Raw genomic sequence first — 13521 nt, forward strand, 5'->3', positions numbered from 1 at the left:
ATTCAAAAAAATGGCAATGTTAAAAAGTGAAATGAATCCATTCAGCATTCCCTACTGATAACAGAAATAAATGAACTGTAAATATATAATTTGTAAATTAAAATGAACTGCAGATTGAAATATAAATGTAAATGACAAAATGCAGAAAAGAATTATGTATATATTTATATAAAATTATTCCACATCCAATATCGTTAATATGAAAAATCTCTCTCTCTCTCTCTTAACACATTAAACGTATCACTGTAGATATACTTCAACTGTATATTTGAAAATAATCTGTATATGTGAAGATGATAATAAACTTTGTCAAATAAAAAAAAAACTGAGTTGTATTACTACATTGTACAGTGAATTGTTTGCACATTCAAGCCAATCCATATGTTATTATAATATTCTTATATTATATTGTTATTATAATATTCGGAGTGGTGCTACTGTTGAGCTACTAGAAAAAGTGTTTTTTAAATTATAGTGTGGCTTTTTGTCTCTAATTGTGCTGCAGTTGTGCTTCAGTTGGATACAAGTATCCTTCAGTGGTGTTATTGCTGAAACTTTGATGTATATATTGTGTTTTTGCTGCTGTTTGTTGCACTACTTCAGCGTCTAATAAGAGATGTACATCAGTGGCTCGGAGGATTTCTATATGAAAGTCTGGCTGTGCCATGGATTTTTTTGCAGTGGATGCGTTGCGGAAACTGCTATATGTATGCGCCGAAGAATGTGAAGGATTTGTGGACTGTTTGGCTAAATGAGAAGGATGAAAATGTTAATGTATGTGAGAAGTGTTGGGATAGACTGGAGCGATTAGAAATTCGTGAAAATGACAAGTGACCTTCTTCTCCTGCAAGAGGAATTGGAAGTGCTCAGTAAGGAAGTTCTGGAAATTAAAACTGAGTTAAATGTGTTGAATAGAGAAATTAGGACTATAGAGATTACTTTAGCTGAAGTAACTAGAACAGGATTAAGTAAGGGAGAGTCTTTGGTGAATTATGAAGTAATAAATAGTAAGGGAGTGATTGGGAGTCAACATAATGAAAGCACACGAGGTCTAGAAGAAATGAGATGTCGTGAAAGTGAGGGAGTAAATAAAAGAATGTTGAGAGAAAGTAATGAAACTGGAAGAGTCATGCTGAATAGATTGGAAAATGAGGCCATGAGTGATGCTTGTTTGGATTTGAATGAAGTTATGAGTGGTACAATATATGGTGATTCTATGATTAAGGGTATGGAGATCGGTATGCCTGAGTTGTGCTTCACTGGTGGAACAATAGAGAGAGTGACTTTAGCAATAAAGAGGGGCATGATGCAGAAAAGGTGATAGTTATGGTGGGTACAAATGACCTGAGTGGTAGTATTAATCGGGTAGCAGAAGATTTAAGAACATTGTTAGATATCGTGAAGAAGAAAAGTGTCAAAGGGAGGATAGTGTGTGTGCTGCCTCATTTTGACAATTATGAGTTAAGTAGACATTCAATGATAATGAATGATATGATTGCAAGAATGTGCAGAAAGAGAGATCTGGAATTTGTTGATGTCTGGAATGTGTTTGAAGGCAAAAGACAGATGCAAGAGATGGATTGCATCTGAACATGGAAGGTCATAAGCGATTGAAGAAGTTACTGTTTTTTGAACAAGTTGAAGTAATTGGGCAGGGAAACTAAAATTGAAAAGGTTGAGCGTAAGAGGGAGAAACTTATGTAGTGAATGTACATTTGTTGATCCTTATTCATGGAATAAATTGCAGAATAGTGTGGATAAAAATCAGCATGGAACTACTGAAATTAGTGACATGTATATCAGTTCTAAAGATGGTACAAGAACTAAAGGGAATCTGCAATTTCTGTATACTAATGCAAGAAGCATTCGAAATAAGAGGGAAGAATTTTTGGCATTAGTCAGTGCAATCTCACCAAAAGTTGTAGGCATTAATGAAACTTGGCTGTCAGCAGAAGATGTGGTTACTGGAATTGAATGTGATGGATACAGTATTTTCAGGGAGGATAGAGAAGATGGAATGGGGGGGGGGGGGACTGTTGATAAAAGCTGATGAGTTGCAGCCAAAGAAAGTAGTATATCAAGAAGATAGACATGTGAACGATAGTACATTTGAGGTATTTCCGGTGTGAAATAGTGACCAATGCAACCAAATATACAGTTGGTTGCTGCTATAGGCCAGGGGGGGGTACAAGGGGGTGATATTGAATTCATGCATCAGCAAATTAGCACAATGAGTGCAGGGTTAGTGATTATTATGTGGGATTTTAATTATGGTGATATCAATTGGAAGGGGGAAATATCACATGGCAAAAAGGAAATGGAATTCATACAAATTCTAAGAGATAATTAATTGAAATAGCATATAACTGAAGGGACTCGTGGTGTGAGAGTATTGGATCTGGTCATAGCTTCAGAGGACATATGCATAAGAAGGAGCCTGTGTAGTTTAGTGGATGTGGCGTTTGCACAGCACGGCCCTTAACCGCAAGAAGGAAGACTTGCTTTTGAATCTATTCGGCAACTGGATGAAATTTTTAAGAGGTTTCATGTAGCATAATGGGAAAGATCACTGTGCAGGAAGTTATTTTGCCGGCCTGGTTGGCTGAGTGGTTAGCGTATCTGCTCTCCAGCCTAAAGGTTGTGGATTCGAAACCTGCCGTGGGTATGGATGTTTGTGATTGTCTCAAAAATACTGGTGGTGGTCGGCGGTAGATGGCGTTGGTGTATATGATGAATGTAGTTGTAGTTGGTGGAGACGGAGAGTCGTGGAGTAGGTGCCCTCCCTCGATGAGTCTTTTGACTCCCTGGAGGTGCTATGTAATAATAATAATAATAATAAAGTAAGGTGTCCACGTTATTTCCAATTCGTAATAAGTTATTATTCCCCTTTATAAAGCGTTGATACTTCCACATTTGGATTACTGTGCTCAAGTCTGGTCATCTGGATTCCTTGGGGATGCGGAGGTTGTGGAGAGGGTTCAGAGGAGAGTGACTAAGTTGGTGAGTGATGTAAAAAATGCTCCCTTCATTGGTAGATTGAGAGCTTGTGGATTGCAGAGGTTGGTTGATAGGCAGAGAAGAGGGGGGATATGATAGAAACATTTAAATTACTAAAAGGTTTTTATAAGATTGATGCAGGGGAAATATTTCAGCTGTGTGATAGAGATAGAAAAACAAGAGATCATCCCTGGAAGTTGAGGAAAAGTGTCGTTAACAAGGGTGTGAGAACGAGGTTTTTGCCTGGAGGGTGGTGAATGGGTGGAATGCATTACGACTCAGTTGTGAGTTCTTCATCTGTAAATGAATTCAAGAAGAGATATGATAAATGACGCACCCAGAGGGGGAGTGCCGAGGGGCCCTGGTCCCCCCAAAGAAAAAGGGTAAAAAAACAGAAAATTTCCCAAAATTTTTTCATAATTAAAATTCATCTTTTTATTTATGTTGTGTTATGTCTTCTATTTCTATACTACTTATGAATTAGTGATCATTGCAGATGCTCAGGTCATAGGTTGTATGCGATGCGTAGTGTGTATTCTCAAATCGTCTACTCAACCCCCCCCCCCCCCCAAGATGTCCTGCATGTGCTACTGGATATGATAGATATTGTTTTGATAGTTTGGGTCTCCTGCAATAAGTCTACTGACTCCATGGAGATACCCATAATAATAATAATATATTAATTATTCATTATACAAAAAATTCTGTATAAACTTCATTGTGAATATTGGAGGAACATGTGTTGAATATACATAAAATAGAGGCAAAAAATTATTACTAAAAATTTAATTTAAATCCAATGTAGAAAAGGAATCACATGTGCAGAATTTAGTGCTGAATTTTGTAAAAATTATAAGTTGGAATGTCACTCATGATGATCATTATATATGTGCAAATATTTTAGAAATCAATAAAAAATATTATTATTTAAAAAAAATATTATTATTAACATTATTGTTAACATCTGAACTCATAGAATCACAGGAGTTATCACGGGAATTCAGATTATTCAGATTTTTTTTTCATGGAAAAGGAAAATGCACAAACAGCTAGGTAGGACAGCAATAGGTTTCTCTCTTTTCTCCTTCGAGCCAATTTCTATGTCGAATTTCTAAAAAATCATGCACTCTCAACATGGCCATATATAAATCAACAGTTTGGCTATGCCATGTAGATAGTGTTTGCTATTTAGACTCATAACTTGACACTAGTTTTTTGTACATTTAAACAGTAAACATCCAAAAATACATTTCACAATAGAAAAATGAAAGTAACAACTATCTTCCTTGTGTTGAATTTTTTCTTGACAATTATTCATAAGACTATTACACTTTTTTTATAATCTTTGTCAAGTAGCTTTATTTTATCCTCCTACATGTTTCGCCAATCTTTTTCTATTGGCATCCTCAGGGAATACAAACTAGTAAGCTAAAATGAAGGTTACAGACTAGGTTATAACTGATAATTCTAATTCATACAAAAAATTGGTATTGTGCGTGACAATGCGCGTGTCTCGTTAACGTGATTTATTCGTTATGGCTCATTACGTAATTGTTATGAAAGTTCATTTCTTTGATGTTTAATGATCTGATAAAAGTTTTCCAAATTTCTGGTAAAATTAGACCTTGATTCTTGTTTAGGTTTTCAGTTTTACGGGCGACTGTAGCTGCTTCTTTAAAGGTTCTTGAATGGTAGTTATCTTCTATGTATGGCATAAGGCTCTTATCCCACTCAATATGATGGTTAGTAGAGGCAAAGTGGCATGAAAGGCCTGAAATGTCTTGTCTGTTATTTCTGACATATCCTATGTGTTCTTTCTTTCTCGTTTCAAAGCTTCTAGAGGTCTGACCTACGTAACTAATACCACATGAGCAAGGTATATTATATACTCCAGAGTACTTGTAGAACGGGTGAGGATCTTTCGGTGATCTTAAAAATTTCCGAATAGTGTTGATTGGTTTGAATGCCACTCTGATCTTATGTGGTTTTAAAAGGTTAGCTAATTTTTTGGAAAGGTTGCTGACAAAAGGAATTGTAATTGTACTGATGTATTGGACGTCATCACGTTGTTGATGTGGTATATCAGTAAAGAGAATCTTGTTATAGAGTCTTTTTGGGTAACCATTTAAAGAAAGTTCTCTGGATATTGTGGTTAATTCCGTTAGTAGGTCATCCTTGTCTGTCGTATACTGTATAGCTCTTTTCTTGAGACTATGGATAATGCTAAGTTTCTGAGCTATGTGATGAGCTGAGTTGAAATGGAGGTAACGTCCAGTATTTGTAGGTTTTCGGTATACAGATAGGTTGATACTATTATTGGATTGTTTCTTTATTAAAATGTCAAGGAATGGCGGTTTTTTATCTTTTTCCATTTCTAATGTGAATTTGATGGTATTGTGGAAACTATTGATTTGGTTGAGGTAATTCATTAGTTCTTCTTTCGTATGATCCCAAATGATAAAGATGTCATCTACATATCTGTACCAAATTTTCAGTTTTGGAATGATCTGGGTTAAGATTTTTTTCTCTAGATCTTCCATGAATAAGTCAGCACAAGCAGGTGATAGGGGGCTGCCCATAGCTAATCCAGTGAGTTGTTTGTAGATCGTTTTTTGCCAAATAAAATAGAAGTTAAACAGTGATTGAACAAAGTAGTGATGTTTTTTGGGAATAAGTTGTCTAAGATGTTGATGACTTCAAACACTGGAATGTTAGTAAACAGAGATGTGATGTCCAGGCTTGCTAGTATATCCTCTTCAAAAATAGGGACGTTTTTTATTTTATCTATAAAATGTTTTGAGTTTACAGCAACACATTCACGTCTCTGATACTTATATTAAAAACTTATATTAAATCCATTTCCCTCACAATCTGAATTGTTTTTTAGCAAAATCTTATTCATGTCATTTGTTTACCACAGTTGTAATTTGTGCTTTGATGATGATGACAATGGTTATAAAATCAGAGAAATAAAGTTCAATAAAAAAATAAATTAATTATTGTGTTTTTCTGGTTGTTTATATTGTGAAGCACTGCTATGAATCAGCTGTTAAAGATATTTTGTTGTTCTGATAATGCAAAGTTGGGAAGAGTTAAGGAGTGATGTAGATGTTTACTCTTTTCAAGAAGAGTTATATAAACTTATATAAATCTTCTTGAAATTTTGGAAATTATTGGTGATGACAGTAGTATGAAATTTGGAGGGCACAACACAGTTGTTGCAAAGAAGGAGCACCCTAACCCATTAACCTGTGTGCCTCATGCAGTGCAGACTACACATGGAGTAGTCTGCTCAATGTTCACCTAGTTTCTGTTCTCATGCAGAAATACTAGAGAGGAATGACTAAAGCAACATCAGAATTCTGGATTTCTGCTTACAGGAAGAGGTTAAGAAATTTAGAGTTTGATGGTTAGAAAAGAAAGAGGTAATACAATAGAGATGTTGAAGTCAACAGAACTGTGTGATGAGTCTGTTGACTTCATTGAGGTTTTGTAATAATACTAATAGTACAGGTAATCTCATTTTATGCAGGGAATGCATTTCAAGAAATCCATGCAAATTTCCATGTTAAATGGGATATACCATTTCTATCACATCTTTTGACTGTTTTTACTGATGGATTAATTTTTTTTATCTTTCTCATCTTAGTGCAGTGTACAGAAGTGTATTATATGTGTTTTAACAAGTATCGATTTTTGCAATTAACAATATTTTCAACTCTCAGAGTGGGTGATTTCTTTGCTGAGAAGGGAGTAACATTTTCACCTGCTTCTTTAATTTGATCCTTATCTTTAAAGATTGTTCTTATTGTTGACTTGCTTAATTTAAATTCATGTGCAACCTCAAAATTTTGTATGATTTTTAATTTTGTACCCAAACTGATAATAGTACACCACTTTTTATGTGACGGCATATCCTCATTGTTACGACTTTCCTTTGCTAGTCTTAATTTTTAAGAAGAGTGCAAATTAAACCTAATAAATTATGTATATGTAGAAACAACAGCATCAGAAGTGTATCAAATGTTAGAGAAAAAAATAATAAAATAAAATAAATAATTCTAGAAGGAAAACACTTGACCAAAGACTAGACACTGCAGATATGAGAGTCCTCAGAAAGATTAGGGGCATGAACAGATGGCATCATTGGCAATATCATATTAAAAATGAGGATATTAGGAAAGAACTTGACATTATTAGCATCCAGGAACATGTTAGAAGAGCTAATCTCAGATGATATGATCACATGGGAGAAGAACGATTAGCAAAATAAGTGTTCTCTGCCAGGTTGGCAGGAAAAAGACCCAGAGGAAGACCAAGATATAGGTAGATTGATACAGTAAAAAAGTGCCTTAGAAGACAGAAATATAAGATCTGATAATGTTGAAGTCTTGAACAGGTAACAGATTGATTTGGAGGAAAATTGTAGATAGAAGGTTAGTGGAGATGTAAGTTTTTCATGTAGTACTATCATATCCTCTACACCCCTTGAGGATACATGTCAGGAATTTGATGATGATGATGAATAAATAATTCCTATAATCTATTTTTCCTTTTTTAATTTAACAGCAGTCTGTCCTGCAATAGGTCAAGCTTCAAGAACAAGAAATTCTGAACCCCTGAAAAAGACAGGAAAGGATTTTATCCTTTAATGTAGGATGGGCATATTTGGTTCATTCACTGAAATGAATGTGGAGTGATTGAATCTCTTAAGAATACATACTGTTTTGTCAGCAATGCCTTTCACTTTTGGAATAGATACACATAGGATACTTTTAGACAGGTTGTTTTTGTCTGTAGTTAGAATATTTTTCTAATTATTTCCATAGTGAAACTTTAGAGAGAGAGAGAGAGAGAGAGAGAGAGAGAAGATTGAATGGTGTGGTGATATTCTCCTGACAAGTGGAGATATGAGAGGCAAATTAGTAGAGTAGGTTTAAGATAGTGTGATTATGAGGTGGAAGTAGACAGGATGCAATATTCAATTGTACGTGGCTGCATAATGAATAATTTCATAATTATTAATACAGATTTAGCTACCTCAGGTATTTCAGGAGTTGGACTAATGGCCTGTTCTTCATTAACTGCTTTGATGCTTCCACATCGTGGTATATCAGCAAGCCAAACACCACTGAGTACACGACTAGTTTTGTGGTAGCGAAACATTCCAGGTCCATTTTTCTTATCATTTTTCCAATATCCCTCGTAAATATCACCATTGACTAGAGGAAAAAATAAGTCATTAATGGTACTACATTAGAGCATCTTAATTAAAAAAAAAAAAAAAAAAAGACATAAACTGTCAAGAAGGTGGGGGGGGGGGGAGGATTAGATTATTTTGTACAACCTAAACTTCACTATTTTACCACAAAGATCATTAATACAAACTGAAACAAAATTAGGTATATTAATAAAGTTTAACTATCTTTTTCTAGCAGCTAATTAAGTAAATAAGTAATTAATTGGTACATTGGTAAATGGCAATAAAACAAAATAAATATAATTAATTTTTAATAAGAAGAAAGTAAAATTTAAAGTAAAATGCATAATAAGTCTCAAAATACATCCAGTTGCAGCACCTGAATTGCCAGTAGTTTCTATTTCTTTGAATTCTGCATAATTATTGATGAAACCAGTGTTGACTTCTTGTTTCTTATATATTTTACAGAAGAATATATATATATATATATATATATTGTTTTTTTTTTTTTTTTACACACAAACTGAAAATCATCATACTTTATTTATCTGAAACAGATCTTTATAACTGACATTGATTTTTTTACTCAGTAAACATGCAACTGAATGTCCTATACGAGGATTGCATTCAACCATACGAGGGTCAGGAGCTAGCGATAGAGTTGACAGGAAGGCAGTAAGCTGAAATGCAAGGAGTGAGTCAGAGGATAGAGTGAGGGATGCAGTTAAGCAGGAAATGAATGCAGCTGTGAGAGGAGGAACAATAGGGAGTGTGACTATGGCAATTAAGCAAGGTGAAAGAGTGGATGAGATGATGGTGGGAAAATGACCTGTAGATTGTGTAGTGAGAGATTTGAGATGTATGCATGAGAAGTGTGTGAGAGGGAAGACAGTAAGCATGTTACCTAGATATGATAATGCAAAGTTGAGAAGAAAAGCAACAATAATTAATAAAACAATAAGGCATGATAGAATATGTTGAAAGTGGAAGACTTACACTGGTGTCTAAAACTTAAGGATGAACACTATTTCTGAAGATTACAACTGCAAATTTAGATGAATCAGCTTGTGGCAATTGTATAATTGACGATTTTGAGTAGAAAGCAGGTACACATGCTAATTTTCGAATTGCATGCAAAATGCTCATGTGGTAGCACTCAACAGGATAAAAGGCAAAAGGCTGCACTAAGCGAAAATTGTGTTTGAAGGATGCTCTTTTCATGAAGGAATCAAGTTGCACACTTGATGTCTTATAATGTCTCAAAGACATCATCTAGATGATTTCATGTGGGAAAGAATTATAGGAAAGCTTGAAGAAGGCCACAGAATTACTGATATTGCCAGAGAGTTTGGAATCTCACATAGCATTGTATTCAGGCTCCAGGCAGCATTTCAAATCTATTTGAAATGCTGCCTGAATTATAAGGATGAACACTATTTCTGAAGATTACAACTGCAAATTTAGATGAATCAGCTTGTGGCAATTGTATAATTGACGATTTTGAGTAGAAAGCAGGTACACATGCTAATTTTCGAATTGCATGCAAAATGCTCATGTGGTAGCACTCAACAGGATAAAAGGCAAAAGGCTGCACTAAGCGAAAATTGTGTTTGAAGGATGCTCTTTTCATGAAGGAATCAAGTTGCACACTTGATGTCTTATAATGTCTCAAAGACATCATCTAGATGATTTCATGTGGGAAAGAATTATAGGAAAGCTTGAAGAAGGCCACAGAATTACTGATATTGCCAGAGAGTTTGGAATCTCACATAGCATTGTATTCAGGCTCCAGGCAGTATTTCAAATCTATGGAATGTGTTCCAAATATTTGCTAAGAGATTGCCCTCACTCTACCATGGAGCATGAAGACAGATTTTTGATTATAAAACAGCAAAACCTAATTGACACACCACAGCAGGTCAGCTTGCAAGTTGGCTCCATTCAAGCATAGGTATGCAGATATCTCAAAAAAACTGTGGAAAGATGTCTGAAGATCTATATGTCTGAAGGCCTGTAGTCTGCATCTCTTTATCCACAACTCATCGTGGAACATGTTTTCAGTGATGCTGTATCCATAAAAATTGGACAAGACACCGATGGGCTAATGTGATGAGAGTCGCTTTAGTTTTTCCTAGAACACTTGATATGATGTGAACGTGGTACTGCTTACCATTGAGAGAATGTTCTTGCAAGGGATGGATACAGTGGTGCTCAGATCATAGTGTGGAGAGACATCATGCTTAATGAATGCACCAAGCTACTAGTGCTGGAAAAAGGGAATATAACTGTTGAATGATACTGCAATGAAGTTCTTCAATGTCATGTTTGATTGTTCATTGGTGCAGTAATCAATTCGCTGGAGCAGTGACTGTGGAAGTACCTGTAGAATTCACAGTGCTGAAACTCTATCTCACAGGTGCAAGTTGAAGTGACTTTGTAAGAGACAGAGATTATGAGATAATTACTTGCTTCTGGATGGCTTCAAGGATATTATGGGAAGTTTTAAATGTACCACCCCAAACATGTGAGCAGTATTCTAAACATGGGCGGATTTGGGATTTGTATATAGTTAAGAATAGGTTGGGTGTAAACTAGCCTCTTGAATGAAAGAGAATGCCAGGTTTTTTGGATGCTGAGGAGGCTATTGATGTATTTATGCCAGGAAAGACTGGAGGTAAAAGTTAGTTCAGGCAAGGAGATCTTATCTTGTTTTTGTATTATAAGGACACGGGTAGGGAGCTGGAATCTGTTTTGCATGAGAAAAGTCAAGACTGTCTTTTGGTGGCATTGAACATGACTAGGTTGTCCTTGCCCCACTGAAGGACAGTATGTAAATGAATGTTTAAAGCAATAGTTGTAGATGATCTTGTAGCCTGGGATGCGAGAGTACTGGGTTTGTCAAATGAGTAGGATGAGTGGAGAGCACTATAATCTGCAAAGCAGGATTAGTAGTAATTGTGAATAAATAATTTATGTACAGGAGAAGGTGAGTAGGTGATAGGACAGATCCTTGAGGCACTCCAGCATTGATGGCGAAGCATGAAGAGAGGAGAGCCATCTACCATGACTCACAGAGAATGACCAGAGACAAAGCTGGCTATGCAATTACAGAGGGGAGCAGGGAGGATTCGATGCCACACTTGGTTGAAATCTTTGGAAATGTCAAGGATGACAGCACGTTTCTTTGAACTTTTTCATGGCACGTGTCCAGTGGTGAGTAATGTAAGCTGCGAACATCTATTATGTAGTGTCTAATTAGCATTTCCTCCAACAAATATACCCTTTTGTAGCAGGAATACTCACTGGTTTTAACAGAGCCCCTTTTCTGGAAACAGGCCACACAGAGGGCTGCACATATACGCCCTCTCTGCACACAGGGAGAGGCTGTATATTGCATATCCCAACTCATTCATGGCTCAGATGTGTGCAAGAGATGGACTGCATTTGAATGAGGAAAAATGTCTGCATCTAGAGAATGTTGTTCTCAGTGCAAGTGAGAGTATTAATGCAGAAATTGAGAGCTATCACTTGTGGGAACAAACACTGGAAGATGGAGGAGCATATGGAGATATGCAGTCAAATGGAGTTTGGAGGGAATAATAATAGATATAGAAAAACTGACAATGCATTGATATTTTTTATACAAATTCAGGAGTATCAGGAATAAAGGAGATGAATTAACGCATTGATAGCCTCAGCTAGTCCAAAGATTATTAGGATCAGTAAAACATGGTTGACAGGAACAGAAATGAAGGGTATAGTATATTTTGAAAGGATAAGGAAGTGCAAACACAGTGGTGGAGTATAATGTGAAGCATAGTCCTCTCAGAACAGGTTTTGGAGGGAAATGTCACTAATAGTTTTGAGAGCATATGGTGCAAGGTAGAGTGAGCAAATGAGAATATTTAGTAGATGTTTCTATAATAGTAGATGTTTGAAGAGTAGGAAATGTGTAGAAAGGCTTATGTATCCGTCGCACATGTTGATTAATTTTAATGGTATAGATGAGAACAGTGATAAGAAAATAACTATTTATTAACTTATTGGTGATATTTCGCTGGTATTCTATCCAGCATTTTCACTTCATAGAAAACCCACACATACAGGGAGATAATTTGCACAAACAATCACACCACCACCCATCTCAACAGTACCTGGTTTTCTCTTTCAGTTGTTTCCAACCCTAGGTGAGTTTGTAGGCATTACCCACAGAATGTCCTGGTGATACTTTTACAGGGTAGTTCACCAGTGCTCCCCCCCCCCATTTTATCCAGGCTCGGGACCGGCATATGGCTGGGATATATTCATGACTGTAACCATGTGTGTTCATGGGGCTAGTTTGCCTGTTCTGGAGGACAAAAAAACCTGAGTTTCCATGTGACAAACCCCCAACCTCTGTATGAGACCAGCTAACTCACCTTTCATCGAAAGAGACCAAATAAAGGTTCCTCACTTCACTGACGGGAATCGAATCCAGGTCTTTCTGACCAAAGGGCTTCATCTATACTGACTGAGCTACGGAGGCTCATCTTAACAGTACGATATCCTAAAAACACTAACCCACAGAGCTAGAGCAATTTGTTCCAATGACAATGCTCTCACTGCTGAACTCACTCACTTACGTCATACCCTCTTAGCCAATGGCTATAATCCCTCTAAGATAGACAAAATACTAAATGCTCCCCAGAAATCCCCCCCCCCCACCATTTACCACAGAAGACTACAGAACTGTCACCATCTCATACATTCAAGGCACATCTGAAAAGATATCTAGAATGCTTAAGAAACACCAGCTATGCACCATATTTAAACTGCACATCAAATTAGCAACTCTCATCCATTCATCCAAGAACGGAATTTCTTCTTTATCACATCCAGGAGTCTATGAAGTGCCCTGTTCATGTGATCAAGCCTACTTTGGACAGACAGGAAGAACTGTTGACATCCGCCTCAGTGAACATAAAAAATACATTCGGCACTATCGCTATGGCAAGTTGGGTCTAGCAGACCATGCCTTGGATACCCCTGCACAAAGGATCAATTGGAAAAAACAAAAGTACTGCACAGAAGTTGTTATAAGTCAGAGAGATTGTTCTTGGAATCAATAGAAGCCCTGAAACATACTCCAAATCTCAACAAGTATGGGTGTATAAATTTGCCAAAGTTTTGGGAGACAGTCATCTTAAGACCTAATTAATACCTCCTTTCTCTGTTTTTTTTTTTTTTCAACACAGATGGCACCTAATTAGGACTTTAGTCTTTGTGTTGTATGTTATAATTGTTCAAACTAATACCATTGTTACACCAGATTGTTGTTGTTTTGC

At 36.3% G+C, this 13521-nt stretch overlaps 1 protein-coding gene across 1 annotated transcript in view; it reads right to left on the minus strand.

Moving 5' to 3' along the window:
- Positions 1-13521, minus strand: part of LOC150104481 (MORN repeat-containing protein 3-like) — a 91048-nt gene that overhangs the window by 57128 nt on the left and 20399 nt on the right. Inside the window, exon 2 of the mRNA XM_090395661.1 lies at positions 8038-8219. Within this exon, the coding sequence (XP_090251787.1) occupies positions 8038-8219 (182 nt within the window). The remainder of the gene's footprint in view (positions 1-8037; positions 8220-13521) is intronic.

Source organism: Typopeltis vanoorti, chromosome 7, assembly GCF_054136105.1.
Source record: "Typopeltis vanoorti isolate ZY-2024b chromosome 7, IOZ_Tvanoo_1.0, whole genome shotgun sequence".
Taxonomy (NCBI): Eukaryota; Metazoa; Arthropoda; class Arachnida; order Uropygi; family Thelyphonidae; genus Typopeltis; species Typopeltis vanoorti.